General features: G+C 38.1%; 1 protein-coding gene across 1 annotated transcript in view; it reads right to left on the bottom strand.

Annotated features, from left to right (window-relative positions):
- kif17 (kinesin family member 17) overlaps positions 1-13403 on the bottom strand; it is a 15911-nt gene extending 2508 nt beyond the window's left edge. Inside the window, exons 1-12 of the mRNA XM_056468263.1 lie at positions 12906-13403; positions 12270-12416; positions 10029-10130; positions 9759-9948; positions 7297-7749; positions 7122-7222; positions 4514-4670; positions 4339-4430; positions 4112-4230; positions 2300-2528; positions 1056-1314; positions 821-900 (exon numbers count right to left, since the gene is read on the bottom strand). Of these exons, the coding sequence (XP_056324238.1) occupies positions 821-900; positions 1056-1314; positions 2300-2528; positions 4112-4230; positions 4339-4430; positions 4514-4670; positions 7122-7222; positions 7297-7749; positions 9759-9948; positions 10029-10130; positions 12270-12416; positions 12906-13136 (2160 nt within the window). The 5' untranslated portion in view covers positions 13137-13403. The remainder of the gene's footprint in view (positions 1-820; positions 901-1055; positions 1315-2299; positions 2529-4111; positions 4231-4338; positions 4431-4513; positions 4671-7121; positions 7223-7296; positions 7750-9758; positions 9949-10028; positions 10131-12269; positions 12417-12905) is intronic.

Below are 13403 nucleotides of genomic sequence, written 5' to 3'. Positions count from 1 at the left end.
AAACTAATAGTTGGAGGGGCGTGGCTAAGCATAATTTGCCCAAGCCGTCAAACTGAAGTCATCAGAGAAGAAACTGCCATTCCAGAGTAGAAGCAAATGGTCATGTTTTGAATAAAGATCACCAAAACCTCTTTTTCTCAGTGGATTAACTTGCACTAAATTGTTCACCTTAAGACTAAAAGCAAAACAAGAGCAAAATTAACATTATACATTTTTATTTCATGCATATATATATATATATATATATATATATATATATATATATATATATATATATATATATATATATATATATGTATGTATTGGATGGCAGATTACATACTTATTCACCCTTGACTTGTTCAAAACCAGTTTTTTGTTCTGTTTTTCATTTATTTTCAGAAAAACTGGAGGAAACCTGTAACCATTGACTTCCACAGTATTTGTTTTTCTTATTATTGATGTCAATGGTTACAGGTCTCCAACATTCTTCTAAATGTTTTTTTTTGAGTGTTCATTTGGTTTGAAACAGGTGGAGTAAATGATGACAGAATTTTCCTGTAGCACAGGATTGTTTTAAAAATAAATTAAAACTGAAAGGGGCAGCTGGAAGGGCATCTGTTGAGTAAAACATATGCTGGATGAATTGGCGGTTCATTCTGCTGTGGTGACCCCTGATTAATAAAGAGACTAAGCCAAAAAGAAAATGAATGTATGAATGAATAACTAAAAGGGCACATTTTATTTTCATCACTAAATGTGCATATTAATCTAGTATTAGTATATTTGTAGTGTATGTGATAACAGTATAAACAGGTGTCATATTATCATGTGTAAATACCACAAAAGGGTCAGCAAGATCTGAGGCAGAGTTCCTGCGTGCTGAAAGCCTGCCAGGAGCAATGACACCAGAAGGAGGCACTGTAGAGCAAGAAGTGGAACACTTCAACATGGAATTGTTTATATCTTCTATGATCACACTAGAAATGAGTAGGCTATATAAAAGTATAATATATGAAAATGAATTGTTATGACTGAACAGTAATCTTTAATCATTTTAGTTTCCAGAACTTCACCTGCTGGTAAGGTTGTTTTCTGCACCAGCACATCCGGTAGTCTCCAGGTTCCTCCCTCTTCATCCCACACCGCCTCCTTCCTCAGGCGATCCAGGTTGCTGTAGTTGCAGTCCCTGCGCACCAGGGGCACCATACGCTCCAAAATTCCTTGTAGGAGCTGGCCGTCCCGCTCCAGACGCCGGATGGTGGCCAGATAATCATTTCTCTCCATCTCAAACTCTGCCTGAAGGTCTCTGATCTCCAGCTTGGCAGCTTTCAGCTGTTCGTTGTGCAAACAGATGGTTGGACATTACATTCTTGCAGCAAAACTAGAAATTTAATTTTAAATTTAGAAATAAGGACAATAAAATTATGTTTTATGTTGTTTTTTTAGGTTATAGATTTCAAAATGATCATTTCAAAACATTGCATGAAGCAAAGATTAAACCATACAATATCTAAAATATTTAATTAATTAAAACCCAGTTTAAATCATTTAAAAAATCTAAGGTTTTTCACAATAAACTTTCCTCTTGAATTTAAAAGGCTTGAAGCAGTTTTAAAATCTCGAAGATGAAAGGAATTTTATGTTTCGGGTAGTTTTAAAAGCTTGAAATTTTTATATTTTAATGTTTAAAGGGATAGTTCACCCAAAACTGAATATTACTCACTGTTTAATCAATCTCAAGTGCAGGGGTGCCCAAACTCAGTCCTGGAGAGCCGGTGTCTTGCAAAGTTTAGTTCCAACCCCAATCAGACACTCCTGGGCTAGCTAATCAAGCTCTCTAGGCTTTCTAGAAACGTCCTTGCAGGTGTGTTGAGGCAAGCTGGAGCACAAATCTGCAGGACACCGGCCCTTTAGGACTGAGTTTGGGCACCCCTGCTCAAATGGTTTACAACCTTTATGAGATTCTTTCTCCTGCTGAACACAAAAAAGATATTTTGAAGAATGCTGGAAACCTGTAACCATTTCCATACTTCCATAGTTTTTGTTTGGTGGGTGTCAATGGTTACAGGTTTTCAGCTTTGTTCAATATATCTTCTTTTGGGAGAACTATCTGTTTAACTCTCCCATGGTTTTGTGTGGTTGCGAGGGCAATGTAAGGTGGTTGTAAGGTGTCGTAAGGTGTCCTCTTTTCCCTCACTTCTAACTGAGGTTTTACTTGCATAGCTCCTACTAGCTGCCTTTTCTCTTACACTCACCCCTAAACAGCAGCATGTTAAGGAACAGTCAAACGTAATACTGAAGTATTGAAAGCTCAAACCTTCTTCTGCGTGTTCTCCAGATGTCTGCTCTTGGCATGGACTTCCTCCTGAATGGAGTCGTATACATTCAGCAGCACACTGTCACCATCTTCACTGCTCTGGTTCAGAGCTTCAATCAGCTGCTTTTTCCTCTGGTCGGCCAAAGTCTTTCGCTGTTTGTGTCTCTGCTTGAGCTCCTCATTCCTCACCTGCTCGCCACCCACAAACTCCTGCTCCAGCTGCTGCAGCCTTCAGACAACATAAAATATCAGAGACAGCATTTCAGCCCTCCATATTTGCTATCCAGATAAATTATTCACCTTCCCCACACAGAATCTGATATATGGCACTGAATGCAAATGACTTGCATGACATGCAGGTTCATATCTGGATTTATATACACATATGTCGTAAATGCAGCATATGCAAAATGGCCTTTTAAAATCTTATTTTTTCAACTGTTGGAAATAAACATTTGTAAATATGTTCAAATATATTAGCTATAATGTTATATATGTGTTCATATATAATAACGATACATTATTATGATTATTACTATTCATTCATTCATTTTCTTTTTGGCTTAGTCCCTTTATTAATCTGGGGTTGCCACAGTGGAATGAACCGCCAACTTATCCAGCATATGTTTTATGCAGCGGATACCCTTCCAGCTGCAACCAATCTCTTGGAAACATTCATTCACACTCATACACTATGAACAATTTAGCCTACCCAATTCACCTGTACCGCATGTCTTTGAACTGGGGGGAAAACCGGAGCACCCGACACAATCTCACGGCAATTCGTAACTTTTTGATTTAGTGGCTAATTTGTATGAATTCGTACAATCTAATTCGTACATTTTAGTACGATTTGCTCATCCCCCAATGACGGTTGGGTTTATGGGTGGGGTTAGCTACCACGCCTCCTTTTTAAAATCGTACAATTTCATACGACTGAACTTGTACAAATTAGCCACTAAACTGACAAAACCTAAAATACTTACCCTTTCTTGTGAGATCAGGCTGAAGCACCCGGAGGAAACTGACGCATGCAACATTGTCTATAGCACTTGTTCACTGCTGCTCTTATAGTTGTGTAAATAGCTTCCTTGTCCTCATTTGTAAGTCACTTTGGATAAAAGCGTCTGCTAAATGACTAAATGTAAATGCAAACTCCACACAGAAACACCAACTGACCCTGCCGAGGCTCGAACCAGCGACCGTCTTGCTGTGAGGCGACAGCACTACCTACTGCGCCACCGCATCGCCCTGATTATTATTATGTATTATAATAATATATTTGGATATATTTATACATATTTGAATCATCAATTTTTGCAATATTTCAAAATATTTGTTGCATGTATGGCATATATTTTGTAGACGCGAGATCCAAGTATGACCTTGCATGTCCTATATGTCATTTGCATTTATTGCCATGATTTCAATATGGGTCTGTTTGAAGCTATATGAGTGTCACTGCATTATAAAACATGCAGCCAAATGGCATTTAAAAGCACGAAAACACTTTTAGTCTGGAGGAATTTAATGGGGGAACAATGATTTGACATATTCCCATTGTTGGAACTGTGGATGCTTTACAGAAACTCCTTTTTGGGAGAAATTATTAAGCTCCTACTTTAGTATAGGGTCTTACCCAGCACAACAGCAACTAACAAACAGTGACATAAGTGCAAGTTGATTGGGTGATAGTATGCCATATGAAATACCTACACAATGATTTTACAAAGCAAAAACATGCAGAAATCTAATCTTATCCCTTCTTTCTGCTCTTTCAGTCACAAATTTAAGGCCATTTAAGCATCTCACCTCTCTAAAGCATGCCTCTGGTCCAGCTGACCTGGTATGTCAACTACAACCGAATCTAAAACTGGACTTTCTCCACTGGCAGCTCCTTTGACAATGGCATCAACAGAAGATGGTCTCTCCTAAAAATGGGTCATTTATATTTGTGAACTCATTAAACAACATTAAATCTGACAATAAAAAAACTTTTAAAAATTTTAAAAACATTTACTAATGCAAAATCAAAGCACCTCAGGTTCACTGTGGTCAATATTGGCCTGTTCTTGTGAAGCCACAGATGCAGTGATGGGCTCTTCTTTATGTTGTTCTAGATGAACACCACCTGATTTAAAAGAACAAGATCCAACTGATTAATAACATAGAGAACCAAAAGACAGACCTAAGGAAAACAAATTTCCACATTACCGGTAGTGTGTGTTCGACTACCTCTGGACCTTTCTAAAGAAGAGAGCCTGGTCTCATATGATGTTCTCAAAGCAGCGATGTCCTCCTGGAGTTTGACTTTGGACTCTTGTTCGGCATCATACTCTGCCTGCAGCCTCGCCAGTTTCTTCTCGTATTCCTAAATGTACATTTACATCAATGCATTTGGCTTAATTAAGGCACATCAACAAGATTGATAACTATAATCTAGTTGTGTGCTATAATGATAACAGCACAAAGGAATTATAGTGTTGCAGAGATTTTCTAAATGATTTCTTTTTCCATCTGAAGATTGATAAAAACAGAAACAGCCCACCATCCTGCTCAATTCACACACAAAAAAGAGCTGCAACCAATACAAGATGCCGATAGGAATAACACATTGATGTCTGTTGCAAAACATACAACATCTGTTCAAAACAAAACATCTGTTCTATCATTGTAGTTAACATTCTTAGTTAACTTTAGAAAAGTAGTTAACTTTACACTGAATTTATGGTACACATTTGATCAGTTTCCAAGGGAATCACAAGCTATTCTTCAAAATAGCTCCTTTTAGGTGTAAACTTCATCCAAGTCTGGAATCAACCCCTTTAGCAGTTTAACGTCTACCTGTTCTTTATTGTTGCAATAAATCTTACATTCTGACTATACCAGATGTGACCATTTTCGCATTTGCTTAATTTTTCCATGCAATTAATTAAACATGTAAATAGAAGCACTATGTATAGTAAAAAAAAGTTTTATCATCTTAAGTTGTGTCATTTTGCATTGCTCTAGTGATAAGTTCTTTTTTATGGGTGGCCAGGCTCATACTCTTAACTAGTTTCTTCTTAAATGTGAGGTCCAGTTATTTGTTGGACATTTTTATTATTCTTTAGCTTTTGGAAATGGCTAGGCTTGTTTTTAAATATTTTAGAGTGCTTTGGATCAATTTCAACGAATATATATACATTTTATAATATATATTTACCAAGTTTTAAGAACAGCAAATAATAACTTGACTTCTAGTTGATAATTCGGTATCAGAAGTGGCTTATATGAAAGGCAAAGGCCTGTAGATTACGCTTATTTTACTAAAATAAAATATGATCATGCCTTGCTTTTTAATTATTTTAATTAGGACTGAATTCTTGTCACTTAACAGAAATAATGTACAGTATAGAATATAAAGTCATGGTGCAGTGGAGAGAGAACGAATATTGTGTCTGACTCCCATGAGCTTGGAGGACTGCATCCATACATCTCTGCAATGACTCAAATAACTTATTAATAAAGTCATCTGGAATGGCAAAGAAAGCGTTCTTGCAGGACTCCCAGAGTTCATCAGATTCTTTGGATTCATCTTCAATGCCTCCTCCTTCATCTTACCCCCGATATGCTCAATAAAGTTCATGTCTGGTGACTGGGCTGGCCAATCTTGAAGCACCTTGTCCTTCTTTGCTTTCAGGAGCTTTGATGTGGAGGCTGAAGTATGAGAAGGAGCGCTGCTGCTTCCTGCCGAGGAATTTGCCTTCTCCTGTGCTTTGTAATGTAATGGGCAGCACAAAAGTCTTGATATCTCAGGCTGTTGATGTTGCCATCCACTCTGCAGATCTTGACTGATTTTTGTGAGAATCTTGGGTCCATGTGGGTTCCAATAGGTCTTCTGCAGTATTTGTGATGATTGGGATGCAGCTCAACAGATGATTCATGGGAAAATCTACCTTCTGACACGTTTCCAAATGATCTACTAGAAGTCAACTTATTTGTTGCTCTTACAACTGAGATCGACGACAAGACTTTTGTCAGGTAGTGTAAATATAAGCAGTATATAAATGAAGAAAGTCTAAAATATAAGAAGGAGCCAACTTGTTGAGAGCTTTAGAAGTTAAAGTAAACTTGTCAAATTCACAAAGAATTTAAGTGGAAGCCAGTGTTAGTGAAGTTATAGAATAAAGTATCACAATAGTCTATTATTGATGTTACGACAGCATGCACGAGTAGCAGTACTCTACAACGAAAGGACAAGACAGAAGCAATTAATATTCCTGATATGGAAGAATACAAAACGAGTAATGATATTGATATGAGCTTAAACAAAGATGTCACCCAAACTTTTAATCAGGTTAGACAAAGCCATTGAGAAAAATTTTTGTTTAATTATGCAAAGTTCTGCAAAGCACTCAACAAGATTAAGAGTTAATGTTGAAGAAGGTTTAGAAGACAGATAAAGTTGGGTGTCATCAGCATAACAATCACAGTGAGTACCAAATTTCCTAAAAATCATGCAAATTGGTTAAAGATAAAAAAAAAGGAGAGGACCCAAAACCGATCACAGTGGAACACCAGAAACAATATGAGTGGGCTTGATTTACAGTAAACAAATAGTAACAAAACCAATGCAAAGCTGTACCAGAAATTCCAACAACATAGGATGAGAAATGGTATCAAATTAACTCTAGCAGTATTCTAGTAAGTATTGACAGAAGACCTGAATTTGCAGCAACTTGTAGATAGTTTCATATCTTCACAAGTGCAGTTTTAACACTATGGCATGGTATTATAAATAAATCTTGTTATTTGTTGATTGATTTAATATCTCACACACCTCTTTTATCTTGTCTTTCTCTGCTTCACTCTCTGACGTGTTGCTCTGGGGTCGCGATACAACAGCTGGAGCGTCTCCTGATTTCTGACCTGCCAAAAAAGCTAATAACAGACAAAAAATGAGCTCTTTATCTATTCATACACATTCAGTTATGACCACATGGTGTGTTTCTTACAGCTGAGGTTGCCAGATCCCAACTGCCCAGAGATTACTGCCCGCAACTTCTTGATCTCCTCCTGGTACTCACGCAGGAGAGCATCTTTGGGATCCTCATTGATGCGAGGACGATTTTGGATGCTCTTTGCACGGTTGGCGTAACGTAGAGTACTTATGCTCTCCTCGTAATTGTTGTCGGCAGGCGACAGACAAGCCACCATAAGGGTACGAGTATTTCCGCCCAGAGAGTCCTGAAGCAAACGGGTAAGCTTAGAATCACGGTATGGGATGTACTTTGACCGACCGTCCACTAAAGCAGATATGACATTGCCAAGGGCTGAAAGAGACAAGTTGATCTTGGTGGCTTCTTGAAGACGATCTCCAGTAGCACCTGTTTTAGATTGTCGCTCACTACCGGCAAGATCCACCAGATTGAGCTTCCCAGCACGCAGATGTTCTTCACCAGCAGCATCTAGGCTCAATTGAATATTACAAAGATGTTAAGTATATATATATATATATATATATATATATATATATATATATATATATATATATATATATTTATATTATGTATGCAGAATTGATGAAAAAATGTGCACTTTAGACCAGTGTTATTATAGACGCATTCAGCATTTTTAGCCCTTGTGTACTGTTTGAATTGATTACCCTTTTGTTATGTTTGGGGCTGTTTTTGCCCCATTAACTTCTATTATAATGACATTTTTTGATTGCAGAATCATGACACCAAATAATCATGCATTTTGATTGTTGGTGTTTTTCCCTGTTGGGAAAAGGTAAAAGGTTTAATTTTTACTGTGAGGTAGTAAATTTGCCCAGAGCGTATTGTTGAATTTTTTTAAAAAATTCAAAGCATTTTTCTAAAATATGTGTCAAAATAAGATTTTTCACCCAAACACATTCCAGTTGCAGAAATAGAAATTTGTGATTAAAACTTAAAATCACCCCAGAGTGGATGAAAACATCCCAAACAGCTCTTACAGTGCATCCGGAAAGTATTCATAGCGCTTCACTTTTTCCTAATTTTTTTAAGTTACAGCCTTATTCCAAAATGAATTAAATTCATTTATTTCCTCAAAATTCTACACACAATACCCCATAATGACAATATGAAAAAAGTGTCAATTTTTTTTTAATTGTTGCAAATTTAAAAAATAAAAAAACCTGAAAAATCACATGTACATAAGCATTCACAGCCTTTGCTCAATACTTTGTTGATGCACCTTTGGCAGCAATTACAGCCTCAAGTCTTTTTGAATTTGATGCCACAAGCTTGGCACACCTGTCTTTGGGAATTTTTGCCCATTCCTCTTTGCGGTACCTCTCAAGCTCTATCAGGTTGGATGGGAAGCAACGGTGTACAGCCATTTTTAGATCTCTCCAGAGATGTTCAATAGGATTTATGTCTGTGCTCTGGCTGGGCCACTCACGGACATTCATTGAGTTGTTGTGAAGCCACTCCATTGATATTTTGGCGGTGTGCTTTGGGTCATTGTCTTGCTGGAAGATGAACCGTCGCCCCAGTCTGAGGGCAAGAGCACTCTGAGGCAGGTTTTCATTCAGGATGTCTCTGTACATTGCTGTATTCATCTTTCCCTCTATCCTGACCAGTCTTCCAGTTCCTGCAGTTGAAAAACATCCCCACAGCATGATGCTGTCACCACCATGCTTCACTGTAGGGATGGTATTAGTCTAGTGATGAGCGGTTCCTGGTTTTCTCCAAACGTAACACTTGGTATTCACTCCAAAGAGTTCAATTTTAGTCTCATCAGACCAGAGAATTTTTTTGTTTCTTATGGTCTGAGAGTCCTTCAGATGCCTTTGGGCAAATTCCAGGCAAAATCTGGCCCCTCTACCATACAGGCCTGATTGGTGGATTGCTGCACAGATGGTTGTCGTTCTGTAAGGTTCTCCTCTCTCCACAGAAGAACGCTAGAGCTCAGACAGAGTGACCATCGGGTTATTGATCACCTCCCTGACTAAGGTCCTTCTACCCCGATCACTCAGCTTAGATGGCCGGCCAGCTCTAGGAAGAGTCTTGGTGGTTCCAAACATCTTACACTTACAGATGATGGAGGCCGCTGTGCTCAATGGAACTTTCAGAGCAGCAAAAAATTTTCTGTAGCCACACTGAACTAAAATAAACTGAACTTCAACTCTGAAAACTGGGCTGACACAGTTTCAATTTACTAATACTTCTAAGTTAAGCTGCTTTGACACAATCTACATTGTAAAAGCGCTATAGAAATAAAGATGAATCTATTTATTTTTGCTAATTATTATTTTATTACAGTAAATTTTTCGATGACTATTGTTAGTTTCAGTTAGTTTTATTTTTTCATTTCCTGTGATTTTTTTAAAACTTTTTTTTTTTCAGTTAACAAAAATGATTTTTTACCAATAGATTAAGATTTCGTTTCAGTTTTTAATTACTAAAATAACCTTGCATTAGACACAAACCTGTACTGCAGATCTCCAGGTGAATGGTGAATATGGAGTGTGAGCGAGATGAGTCTTTGTTCATGAGTGTGTATCCCACAGAACGATTCCTCCAGCCCAGATCCATCACCCGCTCACATTCCCCAACACTGTGCACCGTCTGCATGGTCAGATCCCGCACGTATACTCCACGCTCAGGATGCTCCTTCAGCTTAAACACAGACAGCATTGGTACATTCAGTACATGTAAGCAAAGGCACAATGAGCTCTGTGTGATCAGTGGAGACGTACTTCCATCTTCTGTTTGATGTCTTTTCCCAAAAGGTCTCTGATTTCCTCTTTGTAGATTTCCAGGTAAGAGGCCCTTACAAGGAATTTCGTGTTCTCTGCACACTTTGGAAAAAAGTTCAGATTATTGAAGATTTGTGATCACCAAGAGTGCATTTAGTTGATTATAAATACAACAAAACTATAATATTCTGAAACATTACTACATATTAGGGTAACTGTTGTGATGTATTTTAAATTGCAATTTATTCACATGATACAAGCAGAATTTTCAGCAGCCATTAGTCCAGTTCTTAGTGCCACTAGTAGGGGTGTATATCTCATTTCAGCATCAATAGCACAGTGTACAAATCTGGAATAAATCACATTGAAGGATCTGGAATGCCGAATGCATCAGACACTACAGTTCATACAGTTCATCATTGCAAAGTTTAATCTCAGACAGAAAGTTTTCATTTGTGAGTAAAGCCTTTAGGCATGACATTTTAATGTTTTTATCTTAAAGATTAATTGTTTATAATTACTTACACAATGACAAAGACATTTTACATTTGGTTATTCAATTTCTGTGTCTGAATACTGTTAGTCTCCACAGAAAACTATTTGCTGTACATTTCATTTGTGTCGGCTCTGTTGTATTTCTGTATTTTTGTAATATGTTTTTTAATTTTTATGCAGATACTTGCCGACAAAATCAGTGCAAAATAATGAATTATTTCCAAATTGAGCTATTGAAGTCAAAGGGTGAAATTGTATTCATATCGCAATAGACACTCACCGGCCTTTTTATTAGGTACACCTGTCCAACTGCTTGTCACCGCAAATTTCTAAACAGCCAATCACATGGCAGCAACGCAATGCATTTAGGCATTTAGACATGGTCAAGATGATCTGCTCCAGTTCAAACTGAGCATCAGAATGAGGAAAAAAGATGACTTAAGCGACTTTGAACGTGGCATGGTTGATGGTGCCAGACGGGCTGGTCTAAGTATTTCAGAAACTGCTGATCTACTGGGATTTTCACGCACAACCATCTCTAGGGTTTACAGAGAATGGTCTGAATTAGTGAAAATATCCAGTGAGCGGCAGTTCTGTGGGTGTAAATGCCTTGTTTATGACCAGAGGTCAGAGGAGAATGGCCAGACTGGTTTCAGCTGATAGAAAAGCAACAGTAACTCAAATAACCACTCGTTACAACTGAGGTATGCAGAAGAGCATCTCTGAACGCACAATTGAAGATTGGAAAAACGTTGCCTGGTCTGATGATTCTCAATTTCTGCTGCAACATTTGGGTCGGAGGGTCCGAATTTGGCGTCCACAACATAAAAGTATGGATTCATCCTGCCTTGAATCAACGGTTCATGCTGCTAGTGGTGCTGTAATGGTGTGGGGATATTTTCTTGGCACTTTGGGTCCATTAGTACAAATTGAGCATCGTGTCAACTCCACAGCCTACCTGAGTATCATTGCTGACCATGTCCATGACTTTATGACCACAGTGTACCCATCTTCTGATGGCTACTTTCAGCAGGATAACATGCCATTTCATGAAGTGCAAATCAAGACTGGTTTCTTGAACATGGCAATGAGTCATGCCCAGTAAACTAGGTCCCAATCCAATAGAACACCTTTGGAATGTGGTGGAATGAGAGAGTCGCATCATGAATGTGCAGGCGACAAATTTGCAGCAACTGCATGATGAATTTTGCTGAATCTATGCCATGAAGGATTAAGGCAGTTCTGAAGGCAAAAGAGGGTCTAACCCAGTACTAGTAAGGTGTACATAATAAAGTGGCCAGTGAGTGTGTATCAGAAAATATCAGTAGTACCACTTGAGTTTTTTCCAGTATCGTGCATCCCTAATATCAAACAATCCTACAGAAATCAGTTTAATAGCTGATTTTGTGTTCAAGAAACATTTCTTTTTATTATCAATATTGAAAAAAGTGGAAATCATGACAATTTTAGGATTCTTTAGAGAAAGTATAACAAAAACATGATAGAAATGTGGCAAAACATGCTAGCAATATGCTAAATCATGTTAACAACTTCTAACATGGTAGCAGCATGCTAAAACAAAAAAAAATCATTTGCAAAAACAGATAAACTGTTTTTAGAATGTTTCAGAAATCTAAAACAATTGTACTCTTCAAATACACAACAAAAACATAATATCTGAAAATAATTACAAATTCAGTCATCTGTTTTTACAAATAAACTCTTTTTGTTATGTAAACTGGTTACCTGGATTGTCTCAAAGATGTGCTCAAAAGCTCTAGGGATGATTCCTCTCTGGGAAGGAGGATCTGGTACACCCTGCATTGTAAACGACTTACCGCTGCCTGTTTGTCCATAAGCAAAAATGGTCCCATTGTAGCCTTCAGTTACACCCTGTTTGTAAAAAAATAAATAATAATTCAATTCACTTTTATTTGTATAGTGCTTTTACAATGTAGAATAATAATGCAAAAGACTGAAAATATAAGGCTGATGAAAGAACGACACAGACAGACAGACAGACAGACAGACAGACAGACAGACAGACAGACAGACAGACAGACAGACAGACAGATAGATAGATAGATAGATAGATAGATAGATAGATAGATAGATAGATAGATAGACCCTCAGTGTTGAATATAGAGTCTCAAGGGCCCAGCTTACAAGCACATCTAGTAAATAATCAATTATAAGAAGGGCTGTAGGTTACTTCCGTGACTGATTTTAACTCTATGGTGTTCAGTTTCAGATAAAGGATAACAGGTATCAGATAACACATATCTATTGGCATTCACACACACACTGGAAAGTTAAGTGTCCCTACAGAGACTCTAACAGTCATACCAAATCCTACACACACAGAAAAAACATCAATATTACCTCCACCAGAGGATACGCGATCTCGTTATAGACCTCTTCAGTGGAGTGGTTTATATAATAAGTCCCGTCAAATGTGAATTGTTTGGGGGGCTCCTCCGTGTCCCCAGGTTTCTCAATGAAACACTGACAGTGAGTGCTATCAACGGACACCACAATTTTACAGTTCATCGCCTTCTCTCTGTTGTTCAGAGGCCGACATCTGACGACAACCTTCACAGACTCTGATGCCATCAGGACGGTTGCTGTGGTCTTCGCTTATCTGAGAAATGGAAATACCGCACCTAAGACCAGCTTGCTGTGTGTCACGGTCATCTTATGAAGCTCATAGCGACATTTATGAAGACTGTCATCCGGGTCGGGTTCCGGAAAACCCTGTTTGAGGGCAGCCTCACATTAAATAAAGCAGCGTGTTTCTTTTGCTGTGGCGTTCGGCGTCGCTTGGCAACCGCAAACTTCAAACGCACCGGCTGCATCTGTACAAAGCGCCCCCAGTGACAT

This window comes from Danio aesculapii, chromosome 11 (genome assembly GCF_903798145.1).
Source record: "Danio aesculapii chromosome 11, fDanAes4.1, whole genome shotgun sequence".
In the NCBI taxonomy this organism is placed as follows: Eukaryota; Metazoa; Chordata; class Actinopteri; order Cypriniformes; family Danionidae; genus Danio; species Danio aesculapii.
This window is presented reverse-complemented; position numbering and strand designations above follow the sequence as displayed.